Genomic DNA, 27,708 nt, shown 5'->3' with positions numbered 1-27,708 from the left:
TTCTGGCTTTTATCAGCATGACTTGTCTTTGGTCTGATTTGCGATATTTCATGGGTGAAGGTGGGTTTTCCATTTTGCACATTTGAGACAACTTCCAATCTTAGCTCCTTATATTCCAACTAGTAACCCACAACTGCGGGACACTGTTTATGAGGTAAGTGTAATACATGTTGGACACACGTTTTGAGGTTTCTTCTGATATTTGTGTTGCATTTTCTAGCTATGTCTGGGTATGGACGGGGTACGATCAAAACATGTTTGGACACAGGCTTTGAGGCTTCTTTTGATGTTTGTGTTGCATTTCCTAGCTATATTTGGGCTAAGCAGGGGTATTTACTTATGGGAGTTCTTGAAGTCTTTGAAGAAATATCACCACTTTGAATAGGACCTCTGTATCTATAGGTGCGGTGTCTTGCTTTGCTTTGATGATCTCATGGGGTACTGACAGCTTACTTCTGATGATACATGCTATCATGGTCACCAGTCTCTCTCTATAGGCTGCCATCCACCATAGAAAACGTTTTTTGGTCCATCCTATCTTGCAAGCAGTCCTATCCTCATGTGATAGAGGCTAGGTCTCGAGATTTCTGCTGTAGAGAAGTGTCTTGATGACAAAGGTATCAAAAACTTATAATTTGGTGTGTGGCTCTTGGAATTGTACATATGTGCATTGTCTCTCCAGGGCCCCTAGGGCCTAGTGCCTCAATACCTCATGCTAGCTTGTACTAGGAGACCAGATAACTGAAAATTGATGATTTAGATTCCTGTTGTCAATTGAAGCAGGAATTGTGACATGCTTGATTTTTTCCTCCAAGGTCTAGTCAACTTCTTGATCTCCAATCATGGTGAAGGCTCATGCTTCAGTTGCACAACTTTTGTCATGTCCCTTATTTCCATGGCCATGATCTCCACAACTGTGTTTGCTGTTGGGTTTCCTCTCCCTTGGCTAGTTGGAGGGCTGTTTAAGTTGGCAATCTTTGCTAGGTTAGGGTATTCTACCTTGAAGTACCCCGAGCATCGATGGTTATTTGCATTTCTCTTGGCTGGTGTTGTGGTATAGACATGATGGTCCCGTGTATGGGGGTCAGTGCAACGGTAATTCACATGGATTCTCTTTTGATTGTCTGTTAGGACTCTTATTCTTTGGTTGTTTCTATTGAGCTCTTTTACTAGGGTTTTAGCTTGAATGAGAGCATCCTCTAATAAAATTAGCCTCATTGATTCAAGGCGAGTGTTGAGAGGCAGATTCAAGCCTTGCAAAATGTTGCAACTTGCTATGCGGTAGACATTTGAGAAGCATACTTGCAAAGAGTGACAAACTTTTAGTAGTATCCCTCTAAGTGACAAACCAAGTTAATGAATTCCAAAGGATTCTTTCATCCTCAAAGTCTTGAACAAAGGTGGAAGTTTTCTTCCTCTCACAACATTCTTGAACTACTTTCAAAAAAGTTGAGGGGAAACTTCAAATGGAAATGGGAATAGAAATGGACATGGCAATGTTCTTGAATTTGAGCAAATGGAACATTTTCTTTATGTGTGGCTCACCTTGTTTTCCATCCTACGAGACTAGCCTAGAAACAGCCAACAATTCAGCTTGCAAAGAGTTGGTCTGTAATTGATTCTCCATTGGATGCCAAGCCACCTTTTGAAGCACAACCTTCCATGAGCACATGAAATGAGTTAATAGAAGAGAAGATGGTATAGTAATGGATCGATAAATGTTAAGCACATGCCACTAGGAGCCTTGGATTCCAGTGCTTCCATACTCAACACTCGGGTCCTTGAGAAAATAGTGAGCAATAGAGACCCAAAGCTGATGACTAGCACACATGGCTTGGAACAATGATCAACAGAGGGCAACCATGTGAGTCTCCACATCCAAAACAACACCACTGCCCATGTTTTTAGGAGTGCAAATATGGCTTTAGGAAATCCAAGAAATACCAGCATTCAAGGAATCCTTTTTTCAAAGCATAAAGCAAATAGCATGAGTAATGTTCCTCAAACTACTATTGGACCAAGGCAAGAGCCATAGATAATAAGTATGGGGAGTATGATTATCTGTGCCACTTTGAGATGCACATGGAAAGGCCATGCTTGAGATTTCATCTCTCTCTCTCTCTCTCTCTCTCTCTCTCTCTCTCTCTCTCTCTCTCAAAGGGTAATTTCATTAATTACCAAAACATGAAAGTGTCATTAGCCAAATCTTGGCCAACCAATTGCTCCTATGAACGGAGTGACAGTTCAACCGTCTCGCCATTAGCTACTGGGCTCAACAACATCCTCAAAATGGGATGAGTGGCCAAGGCAAGGAACAAAGGACTCAATGGATAACCTTGCCTAACAGATCAATGCAAAGGAAAGAGTTCTGTGACACCACCATTGAGCAAAACTCTCAATGGGCCAAGAAGGACTATTCCAAGTGGTCAAAGGTTTTTTCTAGATCGAATCGAACGATCACCATTTCTAGCTTTGTGTAGATTGTAGTGAGCATAGTCTATCCCCATTTGGATGTTCAAGATGTTGTGTAGAATATTCCTTTAATGAATCCATACTGTGCATGGTGAATAAGATTTGAAAGGTATTCGTGCAATCTATTAGCCAAGACTTTGGTAAAAATCTTGCGTGATCCCATAGGATTGAGTCCCCTATAAATAACGAAGAACATGCTAGGCCACTCTCCAATGTTTGTGAGTGGGATTCTTCATGAGCTCAACAAAAGAAATATTTGGTTGAGTGTGAATAAGCTAGATAAGGGAGTCAAGAGGACACTTATAACGGGTGGCATCTGGAAGGGGAGCTCGGGTTGCCAAAAGCATGGACTCTAGGTTCATGGGGCAAGAAATAGGCTGAAATTGGCCATACCAAACTTTGAGAGAAGCTCAGAAATGTGCTTGTGTTGTGAAATAAAAATGCCCCAAGCCATCTGATAAATCTCCAATCCAAGGAAGAAGTGAAGGATCTCTAGAGCCATCATGTCAAACTCTTGTCACAAAATCTTTCGAGTACCATCAACCTCCTGAGTATAGCTCTCTGTAATTATAAGATCATCCACATACAAGATGAGCAAAACACACTTATCATCCTTAGCCTTGAAGTATAAGTTGGGATCGTGAGATGGATGGAAGTCACTCGATAGAAAGAATCAATCAATCCTTTTGTACTAAGCTCTAGGAGTCTGCTTGAGGCCATAGAGGGCCTTCTGCAATCTGTAGACATGGTCGTGTTTCCCCTGCACAAGAAAACTAGGAGTTTGTGAAACATAAATCTCATTCTCGAGGACACCATTCAAGAAGGCAGATTTATGTCCATCTGATAAATAGACTAGCGGTGGTGGGTTGCAAGAACCAAGATAGCCCCAATAGTAGACATTCGAGCCGTAGGTGCAAAATTCTCAAAATAGTCCAAACTTGCCCTCTGAGCAAAACTCTTGGCAACATGCCTAGCTTTGTGCTTGTCCAAGGAACCATTTGCAAGATTCTTGGTCTTATAGACCCACTTCACGCCTATCACCTTCCACTTCAGGGGATGTGGAACTAACTCCCAAGTCGGATTATACTCAATAGAATTGAGCTCCTCTTGCATGGATTGACGCCAAACCTGTGCAAGAGCCTTCTCAACTATAGTAGGCTCACTATCATGAAGAATCTATGAGGTAAGAGCATAGTTCACACAAAGCGAACTATTCTAGTGGGCTTGTAAGGAGCTGATCTGCATGGACTAGTAGGAGAAGTAGGAAAGTGAGAAACACTTGAATCGTGCATGAGATGATGGTAGCGAGGAGGAATTCAAATAGGCTCATCTTGTTGCGAAGGAGACGAGTAGCCTTCGATACTTGTAATGCACCTATCTATGGTAGGGACACCCCCTCACCAAGGGAAGGTAAATCCTCATCATATGAAGAAGGCTTTCCTTCTAACGGCTTAGCATTCCTAGAAGCCTCTAAAGGGGAGGTCGAAGGGGTGGAAGTATGCGACAAAGTAGTAGTTGCATTTGTCAAAGATGATAGAGAAGTCGGGGTAGAGGGTGGAGGAGGGGGAGGAGCCCTAGACGAAGAAGGGGTGATAAGAGGCAACCTGGAAGGAAATAGAGGAATTGAGGGTGGGGGAGGGTTAGTTGATGATGAAGGATGACGTGTAAGAGAACTATCAATAGGATCGTCAAAGGCGGCAACCTTGTTGAAGATTACATCTGGTCATCGGGCCGTAGAGTTGATAGCCCTTTGTGGTAGTACTGTAGCCTACGAAAATGAACTTCCTAGACTTCAAGTCAAGCTTCGTCTTCCTCTTCTTGTCCATACGGACAAATACATCACATCGAAAGATGTGAAAGTGAGACATGGAGGGCTTTTGACCAAAGAAAGCCTCATAGGGAGTCATGTTTTGTAATGTAGAAGTCAGGGAGCAATTGCGGATGTGAACCATAGTAGCCACTAGCTCACCCCAAAGGGTATGAGGAAGATCCGAATGCTCCAACATTGATTGGGCCATCTTGAGTATGGTCCGATTTGCATGCTCCATCATAGCATTCTCTAAAGGTGTGTTCGAATGGCTATACTTCACCCGAATGCTGTGATCCATGCAAAATTGAAAAAAGAGGTTGGAAGTAAACTCTCCATCATGATCGGCTCATATGCCACGAACTTTGGAAGGAGCCTATGTCTCCACAAACACCTTCCACTCGTAGAAATGAGAGTATGCCTCGCTCTTTTACTCCAGAAAATAAGGCCATACATAATGATTGAAGTCATCTATAATCAGCATCAAATACTTGGCCTTTCCAAGGGAGGCCGTGCCCATAGGTCCACAAAGGTCAGCGTGAACCAACTCATGCAAGGTAGATGAAACTAGCCTTCCTCCTCCGATAGGGTGGTAAAACCTGATCAAACACTTAATTACATCAATTAATAACTAAGCAAAAATTGAAATGCACACATTACCTTAACAATCTTAGACAATAGACACCCAATTGGCTCTAAAACTGACATCCTTTGGGTATTTCATTATCGTTGATTGCTAGTGGACAATGTACAAGTTGAGATTCCATAATCTCCTTTGCTGATTCAAAAGCCCCTTGCTGTACATACAATTATCAAGAAAATTGGGCCAATTGCCCCTTGATTTTCACTTAGGAATTGCACAAATGGAACCATGAACTTGCCAAATGCTACCCCAATTTACATTGGATAACCTGGCATTTGAAATACTTGTCAATTCCATGAATTTCAAATACTGATTTTGGAGTATGATATCTATTCTTGTTGGCACGGGTCCCAAGGTGTCTGTCAAACCCTATGCAAAATTTAGGGTTTATAGCAGAAATCCTCTTGTTGTCCACCAAATTTGGTTGAGATCTGCTGAGAATGGTTGAGAAATGTTGAGATCTTTTGAGAAATTATTGGAGAAGGTGAGAGAAAGCCAAGATGAGAGAGAGATTTGATTTTCTTCATGAGAAAACTCTAAATTTGTCTTGTTGCTTGCTCTAACCTGCATTTAATGCAGTCACCTATTGCTAGTCACCTCCACAATGTTATCACCTGATCAACAATGTTGTTGCTAGCCCTTGGAAGGTGTCTCCCTGCTGTCCCCTGGATGATTGTCTTCTGTACCAAATTGTTGTTCTTTGATAAAAAAATGGACTAGTAGCTTCCTCTCTCTCTCTCTCTTCCCCCCCCCAATAGGCTGTAAATTAACTGAATGACTGAGACTGAGCTTCCAAAAACATTCTTTCGATTTGCATGGGTATTTTTGCCAAGTGGTAGCCTTCTAAACTCATTTTTCAACATTATCCAACCATTTAATTAATTTTTAGAATTCAATCATCTTGAAAATTAATTTCAGCCCTTTTGACCTTGCCCAAAATTAAATGTGCCCATCCATAATTAAATTGGCTAGGCCATTTTTAACCTAGAGTGGTCCCCAACCTTTGTTTACCCTTAGACTGGCATTAGCTAACTAGTTAATACTAGTTCCTTGTGTCGTCATTGACATTTATTGGTCAAACAATTGTGCTAGGGTCAAAACTGATACCAACCCACCCCGAAAGCCCAGTTGGCATAACTTATCACAATTTTTTCCTTTGACACCCATTGTATCCTAGGGATCCTTGGCTTGTTACCATGAATTAACTACCGTGTGCATCACATGTGCTAAACAAACTTGCACATTTGATTAATAACTTAATCAAATGTTATCAACAAGATTTATGCATCTTAAAATTTCATGTCCTCGTGATAGACCTTCCCCTTGAAATCCTTGCAATCGTCCTTGATTGCGCTGCATTGTGCCAAAAGAAAAGCATATTGCATTGGAATTTCCATAAGATATCATAGTCACAACATTAGCCACTGATGTCTAACCATACCACATGCCCCAAACCTTACTGAAAAATTCCAGCCAGCATAAACATGAGATAATACTGAGAATTAGCCCAGAAATGTTGCTGGAAACCCATTGGATGCATCCATAACTCATGTTTATCAAGTGTTTTGACTCCACAACCATAGTAAAGCATACTCTTAGCATGAACTATGGCTGAAACTGTCAATGGCATCTACTAACATGTTGCTGTCCATGGATCCAGCTGTAAACCATTGAAAACTGAGCATAATCTGATCATAAATTGATCATTTGTTGATTTGAGAACTAATCACAAACTGCAGCAAATGTGACCTCAAATTGATCACAAACTGATTGCAAAAACTGATCTGCACAATTGATGCAAAAACTGATGCAAAACTAATCCCAAAAGTGACTATGAACGATTCTCAAACTGACAAAAAATTGAGCTAAAACTGATTAGAAATTGATCTCAAAACTGAGGCAAAAGCTCATGCCCAATTGATCATGAACTGATCCCAAATTGATGCAAAAGTATAGTCTCAGAGTCATGGTAACAACCATACTCATTTGCACACATCTCACAATGACTAGTACACTGAGTAGTGACCTTATGGTAGACATATTGTTAGCATTGTATCTTCGATGCATGCTGAATACATCCGAGATTCACTATTTCTGGCCCTTGTCTTTACTTTGAATAGCCTTACCAAAATCTTCCATGAAATAACAGGGGCTTTAGATTCTTGCAAATAGTCCATCATGCTACTTGTGACACTGACAGATAGCCAATATATAATTTTACTCTTTGTCTACTCCCAATCTTTCTCAGTCTTTAGTTGTTCTCTAGTAGTATTTTGTGCAAGAACTTCATGTGCTACTACCATGTCTTTTATAATGTAATTCCAAACACCTTTGTCCTTCAAAATATTTATTATCCAGAACTTCCATACAGGAAAATTGTTCTCATTAAGCTTCTCACTATATGAGAGTTGTCCTCTCTTGGAGGAGTGGAAGTGCTACCTCTCCCTTAAGCATCAGGTAATACTTTGGATCCTTGCTCTACTAAACCTGACTGAGCTTGAACTGAAGTCGGTTCTAATTGAAAGGCGTCTAGGTAAAGCTGCAACAATTGAGGATGGAGCCCCAAGAGGAACACCAAGGAAAAGTGAATTCTCTTGCAAGAAAATCTATCTTGTAACATCAACAAGCTTGTTTATTAGGTTTCATATAATCACAATGAAGAAAAGAACACCAGGCACAACAAATCTTCATGCAGCATCATGTAGATCTTCCACGGATTTGATAGAATCAACCATATTCTTCAATATCTTCACAAAATCCATCAATATAACAAAGAAAGCAAAGGAATACACCATCTTTGAATGGAAATACATCACATAGTATTCATCTTCAATATCTTCATAGTCTTCTCTCTCAATCTCTCATATACAATCACTCTGTTTTAGTAGAATTGACTATCTTTGACTCTCTCTTTCTCTCTCTCTCTCTCTATCAATAATACATCATATCCTCACTACAATCTCTCAAAATCACTCTCAATAATCCTTCTTAGGTCGTGGATACCTCTCCCAAGAGGTATGTCTGATATGAAGAGTCACCAGAGCCACTACATTGTCCTTTCATAGCTCACTACTATCACTTCACTTCAGTCTTCACTTGAGTCTTCAGCAGCTACTTCTTTCACTTCTTTCAGCTCTTTTGGACTTGTATTCACCTCTTTCCAAGGCTAGAAAACTTTCCCAAGCTACACTCTCATCCATCAGAATACATACAGAAGCATACAGAACAGTCACAGTACAGAAGCAGAACAGCTACAGTACAGAATAGAACAGAACAGAGACAGAAGCTCTACAGAAGACCTACAGAAGGTCATAAAAACCACATAACTCATACTCAAACCATTCCAAACTCTCACAAACCATTCAATAAACTTTCACAAGATCTCAATCTTCATCAATCAATACTCCATCCCTCCTTACAGAAGACAATCAGAACAAAACAGAACAAAACAAAAGCTATACAGAAGGTATACAGAACCAATCAGAACCTATCAGAACATCACAGAACCACTAATAAACATCATGAACTTCCAAAACACAATCAATATCATCCAAAACACTCTCAAACCACTTCCAAACCAATCAATCATCTCATAAAATCAACCATTCAGCTCTCAAAAACAACAAAAATCAGTCAAAAAACAAGTCATTTCAACACTCAACATATCCCCACACTTAATAAGGAAGCGTTCTCGCGACCCAGGAAAAAGGGAATACAAGTTCATTTAAAAGCTCAACTTTGATCTTCAATATCTCTTCAAAAACAATCCATTCAACCATGACCCCAACTTATCACCTGTATCTGATATAAAAATACTACGAAAGGAAAACCCTTTATACATTAACACTTCTTATCAAACTAGAAATCACAACAAACTTGTAAAGGATATAAGAGGTTTGTTCTTCTTTTTCTGCATCAGCATCTTCAACTCTCCAACCACGACCCCATCACCACAATTCTCAAAAAATGTAGCTCGGACGAAATCCAATCCAATAGGAAATCACAACGTTCTTTTTACATAAATGAACTCACAACACAAACACTACACACAACACAACCATCTGAATGACTGCTCCAAAAAGAGATTTTCATTAAAAAATCAGCCACCATACATTGGAAAAGGTATCAATGAAGATGATTCCTCTTGAAAGATTGATGATTTCGGAAACGATCCATAGACAAGTATTCATCTACAAATGTTTTGGGAGGATTCTGAAAAAACTGAAGACAACACATCCTTTCCAACAGGACCAGGTATCTGCTAGGCAAACAAAGGGCATGAAAATACAATATATCCAGCTGCTGGGAATCAATGCTCACATTGACATTCATGCACAATTTTGGAATAGGCTTGGAATCATTATGAGAGTGCCTATGCGTATACGCCAAGTACCAAGCAAAGTGAGCAGTTAATTTCAGTGAAGGATCTGCAGACTGTGAATACTGCTGAGCAAAATGAATATAGTTCTAATAAGCTTGACTAACAGCTGTCCATTCTCTTGGAATACTGGCCAATTGATCTGAGGTCCTGTAAGGGATTCATTCGAGCTCCATCCCCTTCTTCTAGAAATCTGATGATCAAACCCGTCATAGTCACTAACCAACTGAGGTGGTTGAGATATAGAAGTGTTAGGTGAGGGAAGTGGAATAAGGAAAAGTGGATGAAGTGAGGGATATGCAAAATCATAAAAGGAAGAATAATTTAAAGGAGTGGCAGAAATTGGTAGGAAATCAGTTAAAAAGGGTGTTAACTGATAAATAGGAAATGTGGAAGGTACATGAATGGATGGAGAAGGACATGGCAGAGAAGGGGAAAATAATCTATCCTCAATAAAGGAACAGTATGTAAAAATGGAAATTTGAGGGAAAGAGGAAGGTTGGAAAAGAAGGGGTAAAATAGTTGTGGAATTAGATTGACAAAGGGAAAGATATATATCATATCGGTGAGCCATTTGTTGGTAATATAAGAGGGTAGGAACAGAAGGTCCTAAGAGAGATCTTCTATGATAGGCATCAAAGATGGTAGAATCAAACGGATTATATTTTGAAAGATAAGCTAAGAGATCCACCCTCAGTTGATTAGTACTCTGGGCATAGGTAGGAGCTGTGTTTTGTCTTTGATTCAAGACCACCGAATCAATCATGGGATGCCAGGAATTATCATGACAATCAGCCACTTTGGAGGAGTAACTCTGGAACATGTTAGCTATGCGCAACTCCAAATGGTTGACATACAAAACAACTTGTAGAACCACGTCCCCCACATGCCATGCCATATCCACCTCATCTGGAATTAACAAGTCTCCTCGTAGATACATGTATGACATCAACATGGTATCTGTCGTGACAGAATCTTCAAACACCATCCTTACCACCTCTGTCAGCAACTCAGTAGACCAAGCCCCACTCCATCTATCCTCTGGAAGAGGTAAATCCATCGTGGAAAGCTTCATGTAGAAGACCAACTTCTGTAAGTGGTAGTGGACAAAGAAAGAATGGTCTGGTGGAATATATTCCTGAAACTGCTCAAATGTAGACCATAACAAGTCCATTCTGGACTGCAATCTTTTCACTTTATCTTGGAATAGAGGACACAAGGTAGCTTGTCTTTGAAGAGCAGCCAAGTCCTGCTGTGAAAAAGAAGGAATCAAGGGAATATTAGGGCTTGGAGGAACAGACCGTGACTTTGCCAGTTGATCTTGCAACTGCTTGATTTGGGAAGCTTGGGATTCCACTGTGTCATTAGCAGTCTGTAAGGCTGAAATTTTGTCATCTAAAAGAGTTTGGAACTCTTGCGTTTCTCTGGACATCCTCTCCTTCTCCTTTGAAAGGCTAGTAACCTTTGATTGAGCCTCTAGTAACTGGATCTTCAAAGAAGAGATCTCATCTCTTTGGGTTGTAACCAGTTGGGTTTGTTGTTCCATCTGTTTAAACAAATCTGCTAGGGTATCCTTAGCAGAGGCTAACTCGGATGTTGCCTTATGCAACTGGTCTTTAGACTGCATCAGCTCTTCATAAAAGGAAGCGTACAACTGTTGAACACAGGCTGTCACTGACAATTCAATGGAACTCTGAATGTCTTTACAGAGGAAAGGAATTGCATCTCCTGAGACTAGACTGTTCAGTGAGGGAACTGATATGTCCAACGAGCCTTCGCGATGTGCTCTGAACAGGTTATTACAAGTGAGATACCCAGGGAGATCACTGCCAGAGGTAGCAGGAATGGGCACTGAAGGAAGTACTGAATGAGCTTTATCCGCTGCCCGCTTCAAGCGTTTGCGCTGTATGACCAGGGGAGGCGGAGAATCATCATCCTCTATATCAATGGGTTCTGACTCATTTGAAGGTGGAGGAGGAGGTACTGGATCTGATGGAGGAGGTGGAGGCACACTCTTCTGTAAATCTGAGTAGGTCAAGAAGGCAGACAAGTATGATTCATAGGTGACATTGGTAACATTACCTCTGGTGACTTTGACGAAATGTTGATCCATTTTAGTGAGGAGGTAAGTGCTTCAATCAATAGCGACTCCTTTCAACACCATCCTTAAAGCTGTGAAAAGCTCTTTGGACAAGTACTGGGATGGCGTTTTGGCAGGCATAAACCTGTCCTGGAGAAACTGACAGACCATCTTTCATACGGGATCAGTGATCATGGAAAAGGAAACTCGTGAAGCGTTTATCACCTTCTTAACATCCAGCATTTCCCTCGTTTGTTTTTGTAACAGCTTCAAAATCTCTTCATTAGAGAAAAGCTGACGAGTGGTAACAAAAGATTCACCTTTGGAGAGAAGAGACAGAGCCTTTCCTAGACCTCGAGGTGTCAAAGTCATAGAAATACCCTGGACTAGTCCCAACTTCTTGTTGTAGGAGGCCAAAAACTCATTTCATGAGAGGCTCAAAAGTGAGTAGGGAAGAGTAATCCCTACTAACTAGTGGGACATACTGGATAGGAGGAGGAGCATGAGAAGGCGCCATTCAGATGGTTACACACACACCACAAACACAGACAATCAAGGAGAATGCCTGCAAAGCAACAGACAAAAAACCAAGGATAAGAGAACAACCAAAACAATAAAACGTTACTCGACCAACTAATCCCAAGCAAACCACAACCTAGAAAAAATTCGACATGACCTCTAGACATATGCGACCGAAAGCTTCATGCTATGCATCATACAAACACCCAAAACCCCGTATCAGGCAAGAAAAAAAAAAACTACACACCGTACCTTTAACCGTAACAAAGACACTAAACCAAAACATCACCACAACCGACACATATCAAGACCACAACTTTGATAAACCAGTGTTGGACCATGGAAAGAACTCCAAAGACTGCGCATACCCATCCCACGAAACGGGTTCGTTAAAAAGGGGAATTAAGTGCAGTGAGGGGAAATTAATTTAATGAAAGATTCATTTTAATAAAGTATTAAGAAATGGGTAAAGTTTTATTAAGTGATAAACCTTAGCAAGAAAACGACGGTTCCTTCTTAAAAATTTAATTATCAATTATTAGGTGAAAGCGGTGCTTTAATTCGAATCCCGGACTTCGATACCCAGACTGGGTCTCTAAATGGTGGGGTTGAGGGTTCATTTTTTTATTATTTGTATGTTTGTTTTTTGTTTTTTTTTTTTTTTTGAATTAATCGTGGATTTTAGGGTAGCTGGAAAAAAAAAAAAAACCTGGTAGTGGGTATATGGAAATGCAAAGAATGCGCTCTCCTCAATGCAAAAATATCTGGATTTTTTTCTAGATGTTTAGTTTGTGTTTGGATGAAAAAGGTTTTTGTTTTTCAAATTATGTTTTTTGGTTTTTTTTTGGTTTATATTTTTAAGGAAGTTAGGTGTGAAATGAAATATTGTGACAGTTGAGAAAAATATGCCAAAAATAAATAAAAATGTTAATGAAAGTGTTAGGAATTTTTTGAAAATTAATTTAAATTTTTTTAGCATTTTTAATAATTTTTTTTCATTTTTTTGGGTATTGTGAAAAGATTTGGGAATTTTAAAATGGGCAGAAATGTTTTTTCTGAAATTTACAGGTTTAGAAAAATATGGCCATGGGTTGCAGAAATAGTAGGAATTTTTCGAGATTTTTTTGGAAAATTTTTCAGAATTTTAAGTGTTTTTTAATGATTTTTTTGAATTTTTCAATGTTTTTTGTTTTTTTTTGAATTTTAAAAGGGTTTGTGGGTGTGTGAATTAAAAATCTAGAAAAATACCCAGAAATAGGTTGTGTGGCAGCTGCGTGTCAGCAACCGACGATGAAAGCCCCCCACCCGCGCACGATCATGAGCAATCATACGCGTACGAACAGCCACGTGCGTACAGATCTACGCGCGTGTCGAAGGACGGAAAATGGTATCTGCGGGTTCTGCGTGGGACTGCTGGTTGTCGGCAGAGGAAGGGGGGCGTAAATAGGGTTTTCCGCGGGTGACATAGGGCTTACGGGGAGGTTGCTGCGGTTCAGCGGGTTTCTTGGGGGAAAAGAGGGCTTGTGTGGAGGCAGTGTGTGTGCTTAGTAGGGGGTGTGAACAGGGGCTTGATAGGAGGTGAGAGCTTAGTGGGGGGTGTGAACAGGGACTTGATAGGAGGTGAGTGAGCTTAGTGGGGGGTGGGAACAGGGGCTTGTATGGGGTGGGGGAGGTTATGTGCTTAGTGGAGGGTGGGAACAAGGGATTAGTGTGGGGGTGGGGGTAGTGGTGGGAATGGGGGTTAGGTTGGGGGGTGGGGGGGTGTGTGTGAACTGGGGGGGAAAGGGAGCTAGAGAGGAGGGGGGTGGGTTTAAATGGGTGTGGGAAGGCGGGAGGCGGTGTGTGGGTTTGAATGGGTGTGGGAAGACGGGAGGCCGTCGAGGCGGGGCCAAGAGCGGCGAACAGACGGTGTTGCGGACGAGGACGAGGGCGGCCGGGCTGGCGAAGGGGGCGTCGCGAGCGGAGGCGGGCTGGAGCAGGCGACGTGTGGCGCTGCAGGGGGCGGCGCTGACGGCGAGGGGCAGGGGCTGGAGTTGCGACGTGGCCGCGGGCGGCGCTGACGGCGAAGGGGTGGCTCGGCGGCGCTGCGACGACGAGGGGCAAGGGCTCGGTGGTGCTGCGACGAAGCCGCGGGCGGGGCAGTCGTGGCAGGCAGGCGACGAGGGGCAGGGGTGGGGCACTGGACTGCAGAGGACGGGGAGGGGAAGAGGGAGAAGGAGCGGAGGGAGGAGAAAGGAGCAGAAGGAGAGGAGGGGAAGGCGCAGAGGAAGAGGAGGGAAGGAGGAGAGGGAGGAGAAAGGAGCAGAAGGGGAGGAGGGGAAGGCGCAGAAAGGAAGAGGAAAGGAGGAGAGGAAGAGGAGGGAAGGAGGAGAGGGAGAAGAAGGGTAGGGTAGGAGATGGAGACAGTGAGAGACACGCAGAGGGAGAGCGAAGGGAGAGACAGTTGGGGTGGGAAGGGATTCGGGAGAGAGAAGGGTAGGGTAGGGGATAGGAAAGGACATGGGGAGGGTGGAAAAGGTGGGAGAGTATGGGCAGGGGCCCATGGGATGAGGGGCATAGGGAAGGGGCAGGGCCCATGGTGGGGTGCCTATAGGGGGATGGGGTAGGGGTTAGTGGGCGGGATGTCCACAAAGGAGGCGTACCCCCCCCGGTCCCGCGTGCGCGGGGCGGGGGTAAAAAAATTTACCGTGACAGGAGTGAAAGGGCGCCCGGATGCGGGGACGAGGCACACGGATGCGACCGGGGTGCGTTAAGACGCGGAAAATCGAAAACAGGCGTGTTCACGCGCAGAATGGGGCGCGTAAAAACACATAAAAAGAAATAAAAATTAATAACTCCCAATCCGATCGTCAAAACGAAATATCGTAAAAACAAAAAGTGGGCAGGACGGCAGGGGGAAGACAGGAAAAATATGCAACGGGAGTTCCGGGGGGTTAAAAAGCGGTCACATGCAAAAAACACAAAAAACGGACCAAAAAAACGCAATTAAAAGTTAATATCGGAAGATCCGTGCATCGGAATGAGGTGCAGGAAAAAGGAAAAATGTGTAAAAAGACGTGCCCGACAATTCTATCACATCAAAACAGAGTTCCAACTGAGATAAGACGCATTCACATGGGAAAAACCCCAAAAACAAATCCGAAAATGGGATCGAAAATTAATATTGGCCAAACCGTTCGCCGGAATGACATGCAGTAAGAAGGAAAAATCTTCGCAGGAAGGAGTGGCACAGGGTTGTCACGTTAAACCGCAGTTCCGGTGGAAGTAGAAGGGGTTCACATGCAAAAGACACAAAAAATACGCCTGAAAACTCATTTAAAAATTAATAAGTAAAAATCTAGAAGTCGAAAGAGGGTGAAGGAAAAAGGAGAAAGGTAGGGGAAGGCACGGGGGACACTGCTGTCAAATCAAATTGGAATTCCGATGCAAACAGGGCAGGTTCACATGGAAAAATGTCAAAAAGACGCATGAAGAAGTCTCAAAAAACCGGAAAATTAATATTGGACAAACCGTGCATCGGAATGACTCGGAGTAAAAAGGAAAAATGTCAGGGGAAAAGTGGTTGTCAGGGCTATGACGTCAGATCACGGTTCCGAAGCAAGCAAAGCGCGTTCATTGGCAAACCGGCTAATTTGCGCAAAATGCTTCAAAAATTAATAACTCTAAAACCGTGCACCGGAACAGGGGTAGGTAAAAAGGAAAAATGGTCAGTTCAAAGGGAGGAACATGGCTATAAGGTTGGATGTGGACTTCGGTGAACGTAGGGTGCGTTTACATGGCAGGACCTCAAAATCAGGGAATGAAGGAAAACTGCAAGGGAATAGCCCCAAGGGTGGGTGGAACATGAACGGTTGGGTGGGAAGGGACCTCATCAGGGTAACAGCAAGGCATGGCATAGATGCATTAGCAGGTTAAGGCATATGCAGAGGGGTATGCAATGTAGACGCGCAGGGACGCGTCCCCACACTTAAAACCTTAACGGACAGGGTTAACTGAGCAACAGGGACCTAGGACCACGTAACAGACCAACCACTAACGTCCCCACACTTAAAACATGAACGCCACTGAGAAACAAAAGTTGTAGGGTTACAAAAACTTGGCCTATTTTGTTGAGGATCACGGTTGATTGTCAATGGCACGTCCTGTGTTGTTGTCGGCTGCAGGAGGTACCAAGGCATCTTCACAGCACACATCCGTCATGGTAGAGACCACGCAGCAGCACCCAGGGAGGTAGCTGATTGAAGGAATCGCAGGAAATTTGTCGATGATGAGGGATATTGCACTCAACTCACAGGCACTCAAATGGAATGAAAGAACTGTCACTCACCCCATAACTAATATCACTCGGGGAAGAATGATTGAAACCCATATCGCATACCCGGTTTAGGAATCAAGGGGATGGTGTAGAAGGAGTATGTCAAGGTGCACAGTTGATGGTGCATTAGTGCGTCGAACCCATCTGGCATAAGTGCAAGGTGGAAGGCAAGGGAGCCTTACAGTGCAGTGTACAGAACAGGGTGACGTGTCTTGTGTTGACGGCAAAGACCCATCCCGTGGGTGCATAGGGAAACGGAAACATACCTTACTCCAAGTGTCGTAACGTCCCTCAATCTCACCTCTCGGTAATTGATTGAAGAAACTCCAGTCACACTCAGCCCACCCTCTGTCCCACGCTCTGTTAATAGATACAGGAGGGCAACCATATCCTGAAACCCATTGATGTAATCCTCACGGTCACGTGTGCAAATGTTGTATGCCTTGTGCGCATTTGATGGTGCAACTGTGCATCCTGGCCTGTGTTGGCATACGGTGCGAGAAGGAAGGCCAGGGAGCCTTATAGTGCAGTGCACAGAAACAAATTGTGCTTTGTGCATTGAGGCCCCCGTCCCGTGCGTGTAACACTTCATTCACACTACTCACCTCTCATTTGATTTGAAGGGAAAAGACTGATCTCTCGCCCCACCCTCTGTCTCACACTCTGTTGATAGTTACAGAGGGCAACCATACTCACTTTCCCATCCGGTTAGGATGAAAGCTCACGTCACTCGATTGTTTGTCGATGAAGATCGCGTCGTTAGTTGTTGAAGAGGCGTACCCAGGGAGGTAGCCATCAAATCGAACATTGTGTTGGATAGGAACATGGCTTCTGCTAGAGGACAGTTAGACACTCTGCAAAAAGACCCAGGAAAACAGCGTACCAAGGGAGGTAGCTTGGGAATTGGATCCTGGAAATATCAATTGATGAATCCACTTCCTGGACTGCTGGGTGTTGCCACCTTTTCCACAGCCAGCTTCTCGCCCAAGGGTGGTTGCCACCTTTTCTTGGAACGAGGCCTGATATGACAGGGAATTGCTTCCTTTTCTCCCATAACAGTTTTGTTTTTCTTGTTTTCGTTTTTTTTTTCTTTCTTTTTTTTTGTTTTCCCCTATTCCCGAGGGTGTTTCCACCTTTTCTCGAAGAATAGGTCGGCATGACAGGGACCTAAGTCCTTTTCTCCCATGATCGATATGTATTTTTTTTTCTCTTTTTATTTCTTTTGTTTTTTTCTCTTCGAATTAAACAAGGAAATGGTAGAAATACCACTTATCAGACCCCACCTCGCCACTGTTGCTGGTGGAAAATAGAGGATAAGAGATCAAGGCTGGAAGGTGGGGTTGAGGGGACAGAGGGTTGTGTCCACCTCATCAGGAGTAGCTGAAGAATGGCTATCAGAAGTAGCATCATAAGAAGTACAGTGCCGCGCCAACGAGGAAAAGGATCAAGTGACCATGATTGTCAGGATCCCCAAGGAGGGAAATACTTCTTCAGGCGATATCCATTGATCAGGAAGGGATCATCAGAGGCATCAACGGTCTGCACTTGGACAGAGCCATTAGGGTTGACAGCAATTACCTTATATGGGCCCATCCACTGTTGTTGGAGCTTGCCAGGAAACTTGCCAAATCATGAATCATAGGCTAGGACCAAATCACCTTCTTTGAACTCCTTGTGCTTGATGAAGCTGTCAAGGTAAGCCTTGCGTCGAGCTTGCGTGGCTTCCATGCATTGTAGAGCCATCCTGCGAATTTCGTCCAAACATTCCAGGTGCAGGAGACGACGTTGCAGTGAATCATTGTCCCCCAAACGCTCTTTGATAGCCACTCTCAAATAGGGTAATTCCAGCTCAACAGGGAAAACAGCTTCTGTACCATACACCAACTGAAAGGGTGTCTGTCCTGTTGCTGCTTTATGGGAGGTTCTGTACGCCCAGAGGGCCTCTGTAAGTCGATCGTCCCAGTCATGACGATGTGCGGCAATTGTTCTTGTCAGAATCGAGCAGAGGATGCGATTCGTGACTTTGACTTGGCCGTTGGCTCTGGGGTAATAAGGAGTGGACTTGCGATGGCGGATCTTATACAACTCTGTCAACTCTTCCATGACTTTGTTAAGGAAATGAGTGCCTCTGTCACTTACTAGCTCTAAGGGACTGCCAAAACGGGTGATGATATTCTCGTACATGAATAGGGCCACGCTGTTACCATCGTCCCACTTTAGGGCTTTAGCTTCACACCACTTTGTGACATAATCCGTACATACGAGGATGTATCGGTTCTGTTTCCTTCTGGTAGGAGGATCGATCGGACCTACGAAGTCGATGCTCCACTTCTCAAACGGCTTTAAGGGGAGAATAGGCTGCAGTGGCATGGCACTTGTCTTCGTGGGTTTCCCCATTCTTTGACAAGCATCACATCTTTTACAGTAATCATAGGCATCCTTATGAATGGTAGGCCACCAGTGTCCTGCTAGCAAAGCCTTCCTGGCTGTAGCTTCTCTTGTAAAGTGACCTCCACGTGGCTCGTCATGGCAAGCCTTCAGAACAATCCCAATCTCATCTCCTGCAACACATCTTCTAAGCACTTCATCCTTGCCTTTCTTGTACAGTGCACCGCCTAACAGGGTGTAGGGGGTTGATTCTAATATAAGCTTCTTCCTCTCTCGACTAGAAATGCCAGGAGGATACTATTGGGTTGCTAGCAGATTGGCAATGTCTGCATACCAGGGAGTTACAGTTTCTACCAGGAATAGGGAAGCATCAGGGAGGTCTGGATCATCCTGCTCCTCGTCTGCAGTTTGTGGGATACGCGACAGATGATCAGCCAAAACATGGGAACGACTAGGCTTAGTAATCACCTCAAAGTTGAACTCCTGAAATAGAAGGAGCCATCTCATCATTCGTCCTTTCACATCAGCTTTGTTCATCAGGAAGGACAGGGCCTCATGATCCACATAAAATTTAAAGTGGGTGGATAGGAGATAGTGGCGGAACTTTTCTAAGGCAAACACCATTGCCAAGCACTCCTGCTCTGTCACTGTATAGTTCCGTTCCCTATCAGTGACTTTTCGGCTTGCATAATAGATGGGTTGATCCAGCTTCGAGGAGCCCTTCTGGCAGAGGACAGCGCCTAAGCCTTTGATCGATGCATCAGTATGTACATGGAACTCCTTCATCCAATCAGGAGGTTGAAGAATGGGTGCCTCAATCAGACACTGCTTCAGAGTGTTGAAGGCTTTGTCACATTCTTTAGTCCAAGTAAACTCTGCATCTTTCCTCAGAAGCTTGTGCAAGGAGGTTGCCTTCGTTGCAAAATGAGCTATGAACCTTCTGTAGTAATCCACATGGCCTAGGAATCCCCTCAACTGTTTGAGGTTGGTAGGTGCTGTCAGAGCTGTGATCTTTTCGATCTTTGCAAGGTCTGTTGATATCCCTTGTGCAGAGACAATGTGGCCCAACAGAACTCCAGAAGAGATCCCAAAGATGCATTTGTCAGGGTTGAGGGAAATCCCATACTCCCGGCATCTGTCAAAGCATTGTTCCAGGTGTCCCCAGTGTTCTTGGATCAAACTATAGACACAGAAGTCATCCAAATATACCTCAATAAAATCGTGCAGATGATTTTGGAATGCGGTCATCATGACTCGCTGGAAAGTAGCAAGGGCATTGCAGAGCCCAAATGGCATCACTCGGTAAGCCTAGGTCCCTCATTCTGTGGTGAAGGTTGTTTTGGATTGGTCTTCTTCTGCGATTTGGACTTGGTTATATCCGCTGAATCCATCCAGAAGGGAATAAAGCTCATGTCCTGCCACTGTGTCCAACAGTTGGTCTGTGAAAGGGATAGGGAAGTGATCCTTCTTTGTCTTGGAATTGAGCTTTCGGAAGTCAACATATATTCGCAATTTGCCATTCTTCTTGGGTACAACCACGATGGGCGAAACCCATTCACTATTTGCCACTGGATAGATGAACTCGGCTTCCAGAAGCTTCAGCAGCTTTGCTTTTACCAATGTGGAATAATTCGGGTTCATTCGCATCTGTCGTTGCCGTACTGGCTTGGCATTAGGCTCCAAGTCAATATGATGCTGACATATTGTGGGATCAATCCCCTTTAGGTCTTTGTAGGACCACGTAAACACGTCCAAATTTTCTTTCAATAAGTTGTACAAGGTTGACAACTCCTCTTCTGGGAGGCTGCTACCCACCTTCAAGTGGCGTTCAGTGCCATCTGCATCCACAAAGGTTAACTGCCTTTCACCTTCTACTTCACGGATGAAGGTCCCATGGACTGCTTCTGGATGCTCTCTCATGGGTTTACGCGCAACCATGCAGATCATTGTTTGTATATGAAAAAGGATACAAATGGCAGCCCTATCATACTTGTTTTGTATGTGGATGATATGTTGCTAGCTGGGAAGAGAATGACTAGCTTGGATGCTCTCAAAGATCAGCTGAAATCAGCCTTTTCCATGAAAGATTTGGGGAATGCAGAGCATATATGGGGCATGAGGATTCGTAGGGATAGAACACAGAAATTGCTGTTCTTATCTCAAGAAAAGTACATTGAAAAGGTACTGGACAGATTTAACATGGCTGAAGCTAAGCCTCTTGGAGTACCCTTACCTCCATACCTTAAGCTTAGTAAAGCCAACAGCCCAAAAGATGACATGGAAGCCAATGCTATGAAGGGAGTCCCTTATGCATCAGCTTGTGGCTCTCTTATGTATGCTATGGTGGGCAGGGTGCACTTAATTTGTAGGGTTATTGTGATGCAAACATGGCAGGTGACTTAGACACTCGCAGGTCCACTAGCGGGTATGCCTTTACAGTTGCTGGAGGGGCCGTCTCTTGGTGCTCCAGGTTGCAGAACATTGTTGCACTGAGTACTACTGAAGCTGAATACATATCAGCTACTGAAGCTTCTAAGGAAGCTATATGGTTGAGCAGACTCGCAGAGGATCTCGGCATGTCTATGAGTACTCCAGTGTTGGGATGTGATAGCCAGAGTGCTGTGTATCTGGCTAAAAATGCCATGTATCATTCACGCACAAAGCATATTGATGTGCGATATCACTTTATCAGACAGATTCTGGAGGATGGTCTAATCACATTGACCAAGATCAAAACACAGGACAACCTTGCAGATGTTCTCACTAAAAGTCTAGGCAAGGCTCAGCATGAGCATTGCATACGACTAGTGGGAGTTGGTTAAAGGTTCACTCTGGACCTTTAAGTGGGAGGTTGTTGGGATGTAAAGGTCCTTTATTCACCTCCGTGTATTTTACACGTGTATTGTTATGTCGTACATGTGAATGCACCCTTACGGGCCCTAAGTATAAATACATTTTATTCTTTGTGTACCAACACATTGTTGGTACACCCAAATCAGTTCGTCACTCTTACTCTCACTCTCACTCACCTGTTCACTTTCTCTGCTACAAATCTTCATGCTTCTGCTACCCGCGCGCTCCAGCAGATACTTCAACTAACACTTATCCTCCAGATGAGTGCCCTTTTCATAGTGTAGGCACTTGGGCTTCTTCTTAGTATCCTTCGTGTGCTCTTTCTTGTCATCTTGTTTCTTTGCCTTTGGCCTTGCCTTCTCCTTCTTGCCTCCCAAACCTGTTGTAAAAAGCTCTCGTGGAGCCGGATCCACTAGTACCAACCTCTTTAAGCCACTTCCCATACTTCAAGAGGAGTGGGGCAAGCTCCTTTCCAAGAAGACTCTCTTGGTCCTTGATGTTAGAAGGTTGGTGTTGAATACATCGAACTTTGGAGATGGCATTTGAGTTAAGAAAATCATTACCATATCCTATGAAGATATAGTTCTCTTGAGGGATGCAAGCTCATTCCTTATGTCCTCCAATTTGTTGATGTGATCCTTCATGGAAGGAGAGTCATTGACACTGAGCATCCGAAGTTTTTTCTCAAGAGAAATCCTGTGGGTAAATGTCTTCTGATGATGCAAAGATGCGAACTTTTTCCATACTTCTGCTATTGTTGTGAACCTATGAACATGTACTAGGACAGAATCTTGTATGCTCATGAAAAGGAAGGGTCGGCGTAGACTCGAGAGTTGGGTCGATCCCATAAGGCTGCATGATCCATTGTTATTCCCTATAGTTGAAACCATCTTGCTAGTCCTCTTTGGCTAAAGAAGGGAGAATTAGCACCTAGATAGGTGGTGCCATGTTAGGCAATTTAAAGCCAATAGAATGGGCTTTATGGGAAACATGGAGAGACGGGGGAGGAGAAGGAGAAGGCTACTCCGAATAATGAGATTGTATAAAAGTGTCCGGTGACCTGAGATAATCACGCCGCCATTTAGAGGAGTGAAGAGAAACCTCCTTGTCCGAATCATCAAAGCTTGTAAATTGGGGATCGGACATCTTTGTATAACCTGCAAACACACAAAGGGTGCTGCATTTTGGATGTCCTGTCTTTATTGAATGTCATTTGGAAAACACAAAAAAATTGCGTTTACAGCAGCAAAATGTCAAAGTGAAGCAATGCGGAAGCGAATGACCGTGACAAAGAGTAAACATAGAGAGAAGAGAGAGAGAAAGAGACAGTGAAACATAGAAAATCTGCAGTGAAGAATGCTGTATAAGGATGTAGAATTATACACGGGTGTAGAGAGAATATCTGTGTATGTCTCCGCCTTGAGGACCTCGATCTTTGTCAGCTCCGAGTGCTGTCTCCATCACCAGCAGGCTGAAATATGTCAAATACAAGTGTGGAAGTCTGCTGGAAACTCAGCCTTAAAAAGGCCGAAAAGAATGCTTGAAAAAATACCCGAAATAGCCAAGTCGGTTGGCGGGACAGTCCGATTGCAGCCACGTGGCAAAACTGCCATGTGGCACTGTTGACGTGGCAGGAGATGACTCTCAATACCCCCTCTCAGATCCTGGACAAGGCAACAGATGTAGGGATCTAGAATGTCGATGAAGTAAAGCATGGGGAAGTGTCTTTGTAAACAAATATGCAAGATTGTCTTCAATCTTATAGTACTTCATATCAATGGTCGCATCCAAAAGCTTCTCCCTTGATGAAGTGATACTGGAACTCTATGTGCTTTGTCGGGGCATGGAATACGGGATTCTGTGCCAAGGCAATGCAGCTCTCATTGTCTCACCACAAGATAGTAGGACGAGTCTGGGGGCAACCAAGCTCCTCCAACAATCGCCGAAGCCACACTGTCTCACATGTGGTAGAAGATGCAACTTGATACTTTGCCTCAGTCGAAGATAGGGCTACCGTGGGCTGCTACTCTAAGAGATAGCACCAGCACCCAATGTAAAACAATAACATGTAGTAGACCGCCTTTGATCCACATCGCCAGCCCAATCTGAATCACTCCAACTTGCAAGAACAAGATCAGAAGCACTTGTACTTGATGGATAGAAAATCTTGAGGTCAGAGGTCCCCCTCAGAAACCGAAGTATCCTTTGAGCAGTCTACCAATGCATCTGTTGAGGTGTACTCCTGAACCTAGCCAAGAGACCTATAGCAAAACATAGATCAGCTTGTGTGTTGAGGAGCCAAATCAATGATCCAATCAGTTGACTGTAGCGAGTGGCATTCGCCAAAGGAGAATCTGCGTGTGAAGTGGATTCCAATTTAGATCCATAGGAGTAGAAATGGACCGACAATTCTCCATCTCAAAAGTCACTAAGAGCTCTTGTACATATCTCTGCTGAGAGATGAAAATTTCCCTCTAAGACTGATAAATCTCAGGGCCCAAAAAGAAATGGAAAAGTCCAAAATGCGTCATCTCGAACTTCTGGTGTAGGGCTGCCTTCGTCTCTTTGACCTCCTGGTTATGAGTACCTGTAATAATTAAGTCATCAACACACAAAACAAACAACACACGACCTCCCTCAGAAGTGTGCACATAAAGCCGCGGATCGGCCTTAGAGCGCCGATATTCCAACTTGGCCTGGAGAAATGAATCAATCTTCTTGTTCCAAGCACGTGGAGCTTGCTTCAAGCCATACAAGGCCTTCTTTAACCTATAAACCTTCTTGTCTGAGGAACCAAAGCCAAGAGGCAACTCTACATAGATCTCCTCCTTCAAATCACCATTCCAGAAGGTTGACTTTACATTCAACTGAAAAACATGCCATCTCCTATGACCAGCCAAGGCAAGAACAGCACGAATAGTCGCCATGCGAGCTGTAGGGGCAAAAGTATCATGGAGGTCAACACCTGGGCATTGTGCAAAACCTTTAGTAACAAGGCGAGCCTTGTGCTTGTCCAATGAGCTATCACTATGATACTTGGTCTTGAACACCCATTTGACACCAATCACCTTCTTATGAGAGGGACGAGGCACAAGGAACTAAGTGCCATTCCACTCAATAGCCTCCAACTCAGCTTCCATCGCCTTCCGCCAATGATTAGACTGTAAAGCCTCCTTCATTGATGTAGGCTCTCTATCTTGCATAAGACGGGACATCAAACAATAGTTAGAGCAAACAAGCTTTGTAGAATGTGCTTGGTGCCTTCGTGACCTTAGTGGTCCATCCTGTGGGGACCCCCTCGATCCTTGAATCACGGAGTGTGTCACAGGCCCAACGAGGAGGAGGCTGGATCTCTCCTTAGCGCTTCCCATCTATTGAAGATTCAGGTACATCCATTGGCCGGTACTCCACTGGGGTAGTCGGTGGAAGAGAAGACTTGGAATTTGAAGAAGAATCTCCATCGAGAGGCTCTGGCTCCAAAGGAACTGTCTCGGGAGCCCAACTCTCCCCCGGATCTCCAAGTACGGGGTGCTCCTCATCCCCCTCTGTGGCCGGAACTTCCACGAACCGCACATCTTGGCTTGTGTAGATATCCCACTTTACGGGATTATAAAAGCGATAACCTTGGGACTGGGAGCTATAGCCAATAAAGACTCGTCGTCGGGAAGTTGCCTCAAATTTGTCACGTTGCGTCTTCGGGATGTGCACATAGGCGTCACACCCAAAGATCCTGAAATAAGAGACATCGGGCTTAGTCCCAAAGTAAGCCTCAAAAGGTGTCATCCTGTCAATGGCCGAAGTGGAGGATCGATTTAGGATGTGGATTGCCATAGCCATTGCCTCGGCCCATAGAAACTAAGGTGTTTGTCGGTGCTCCATTATGGTGCGTGCCACCTCGATCACACTTCCGTTCTTCTGCTCCAAAATGCCATTCTCTTGAGGAGTGTTGGTATTAGCAAACTCTCGGTGAATGCCTTAATCTGCACAAAAACGAGCAAACTCATTAGAAACATATTCACCACCCTTGTTTGATCGCAAGGTCTTCAATCTCCGGCCCGATCAGTTCTCCTCGAAGAAAAGCCAATCTTGACTTGAAGTGGGAGAAAGCCTCCGACTTGAGCGTCAATAAGTAGGCCCATGTCATCCTGCTGTAGTCATCTATGATCGACATGAAGTACAAGCTCCCCTTCAAGGACTCATCCCTCATTGGGCCACAAAGATCCATAGATACAAGCTCTATAGGTGAAGTAGACCACCTCAAAGCTTTGTTGGGAATCACATCCCTAATACCTATGCTGCTTTCTACGAATACAGGAGACACATGGCTGTTGGCTCACCACTGGCAAACCTTGAACAAGCGATCCTCGCGACGCCTTCCGAAGATACTCATAGTTCAGGTGGCCAAACCGAGCATGCCATAGCTTGGACTGTGTTGTCTGAGAGGTAAGAGTGAAAGAAGACTTCAATTTGTAGATGCCATTCTCCTCATACCCTGAAGAGAGAACCTTCCTCGATCCACGATCAAGAACTTGAACATCACTGTCAAACTCCACCAAGAGACCAAGAGAACAAATCTCATACATTGAAAGCAAATGATACCCTAAACCTGGCACATGCAACATATTGGAAGTGTGGGTAATACCACGTCCATTTGGAATCAGTTGCATCTTACCTTGTGCAGCAATAGACATAGAAGAGCTGTCTCCTATGAGAATCTGTCCACGTGAGGGTTGCAAATGGGCAACACCAACTGGCGAAGGAGTCGTGTGCGGTGAGGCACCACTGTCCACGATCCACTCTCGAGCTTGGAGAGTTGTCATCGCAACATCAGATGTCTTCGGTGTAGAGTCCTCAATGACCGCTAAGTGAAGAAAAGTAGCTGATGAGGCTACAACCACCGCTTCAGAATCTTTCGTGTCCTTCTTGTCCTTGTCAGGGCAATCCTTCTTCCAATGGCCGGTCTTACCACAAATATGGCATGTCGATTCTTTCTCTTTGTCCTTCTTGGATTTGTTGTCCTCCTTCTTCTTTTGGTCATTTCCCTTCTTCTGAGAGGCTTGACCAATCAATGCCTCCGATTTGGAAGCATTCTATTCCTTCAACTATTCCTCTTGGTCCAAGACCATAGGAACTAACTCTTCCCAACAAAGAGTCGACTCCTACGCAGAAGCAATAAGAGTAGAATAAAAAGTACTGAATTGTGGCGGCAACTGGGACAATAAAGTGATCACCATGTCTTCGGAGGAAATGGGCTTCCTCGCATTTTGAACTTGTATCTGAAGCTGCCGAAGCTTGTTGACTGCCGACTGCAGTCGGACAGTCCCCAACTGCAGCCACATGGCACTGTTGACGTGGCAGAAGATGGCTCTCAATAGCAAACAGGTTGCTGAAATTTGAGTTTTCAGCAAATAGTGGTCTTCTCTTTGGTTGGAAATTCTGGGTCCTCACATAGAGGATGATATCATGTGAGAGAGTGCAATGGAAGAGAATCACAAACATGGAGAGAAAGGGAGAGAAGAAGAGAAAGCAAGAAGAGAAGAATGATTTGCATTGGATTTTTTATGGTTGGCCACAAGGCCTGACGTATGTACTTTAACTCATTTAACTTAAGCTTCTTCACAAAAGAAAAGAAGAATAATTTGCATTGAACAAAGAAGAAGGCTTCAATGAGGACCGATCAGTCCCTACACATAGCCCAAGGCATTAGTGAGGGTACCAGATCAGGCTGAATAATGATGACAGCACCTTTGATGGTGACGGAGAAGGAAAAGTGAATGACTGCCCCAACTATGTGACTAGCTATGTATAGCTGAAAATCAGCAAAACTGGCCAACCTGACGCTGGCTGACTGCATTTAATGCAGTTGGCAGCAATAAAATAATGAGAAAAATGATGATGTGGCATGCAAGTAGTCCGAAAAAAATTGCTGTCACCCTCAGGGGCTAGAAAACATCTAACAGGGCAGCACAACTGACAGACACACCTAAATTGTGAAGAAAGGCATAGTCAGAGCTCCAAATATCCCTATCAGACTTTGGCTAGTGTTCACATCCGGGAGATGCTAGATTGACAAAATAAGGTAGGCTAACACTTGCACCAAGAGATACAACAGCTGGGCGGCAAGGTTAGCGTAGAGACATAGCTTGAGGGTGTTGGGAACATGGTGCCAACAGCTGGAGAAGGAGACATGGTAGAAGTGTTTGAACAATAATTCCCAACCCCTATTTATGGGGAAAGTTTGGGCATTGTCTTA

At 44.0% G+C, this 27,708-nt stretch overlaps 1 protein-coding gene across 2 annotated transcripts in view; it reads left to right on the top strand.

Annotated features, from left to right (window-relative positions):
- VPS41 (vacuolar protein sorting 41) overlaps positions 1 to 27,708 on the top strand; it is a 114,412-nt gene that overhangs the window by 20,037 nt on the left and 66,667 nt on the right. For both annotated transcript variants that reach the window (XR_015693123.1, XM_087692791.1), the window contains exon 9: positions 61 to 154. Coding sequence is in view for 1 of the 2 variants with exons in the window: in XM_087692791.1 (XP_087548917.1) it covers positions 61 to 154 (94 nt within the window). In the remaining variant the exon portion in view is untranslated. The remainder of the gene's footprint in view (positions 1 to 60; positions 155 to 27,708) is intronic.

Source organism: Lygodium microphyllum, chromosome 14 (assembly GCF_053477565.2).
Source record: "Lygodium microphyllum isolate KBCC chromosome 14, Lygodium_microphyllum_v1.1.10, whole genome shotgun sequence".
NCBI classification, from domain to species: Eukaryota; Viridiplantae; Streptophyta; class Polypodiopsida; order Schizaeales; family Lygodiaceae; genus Lygodium; species Lygodium microphyllum.
This window is presented reverse-complemented; position numbering and strand designations above follow the sequence as displayed.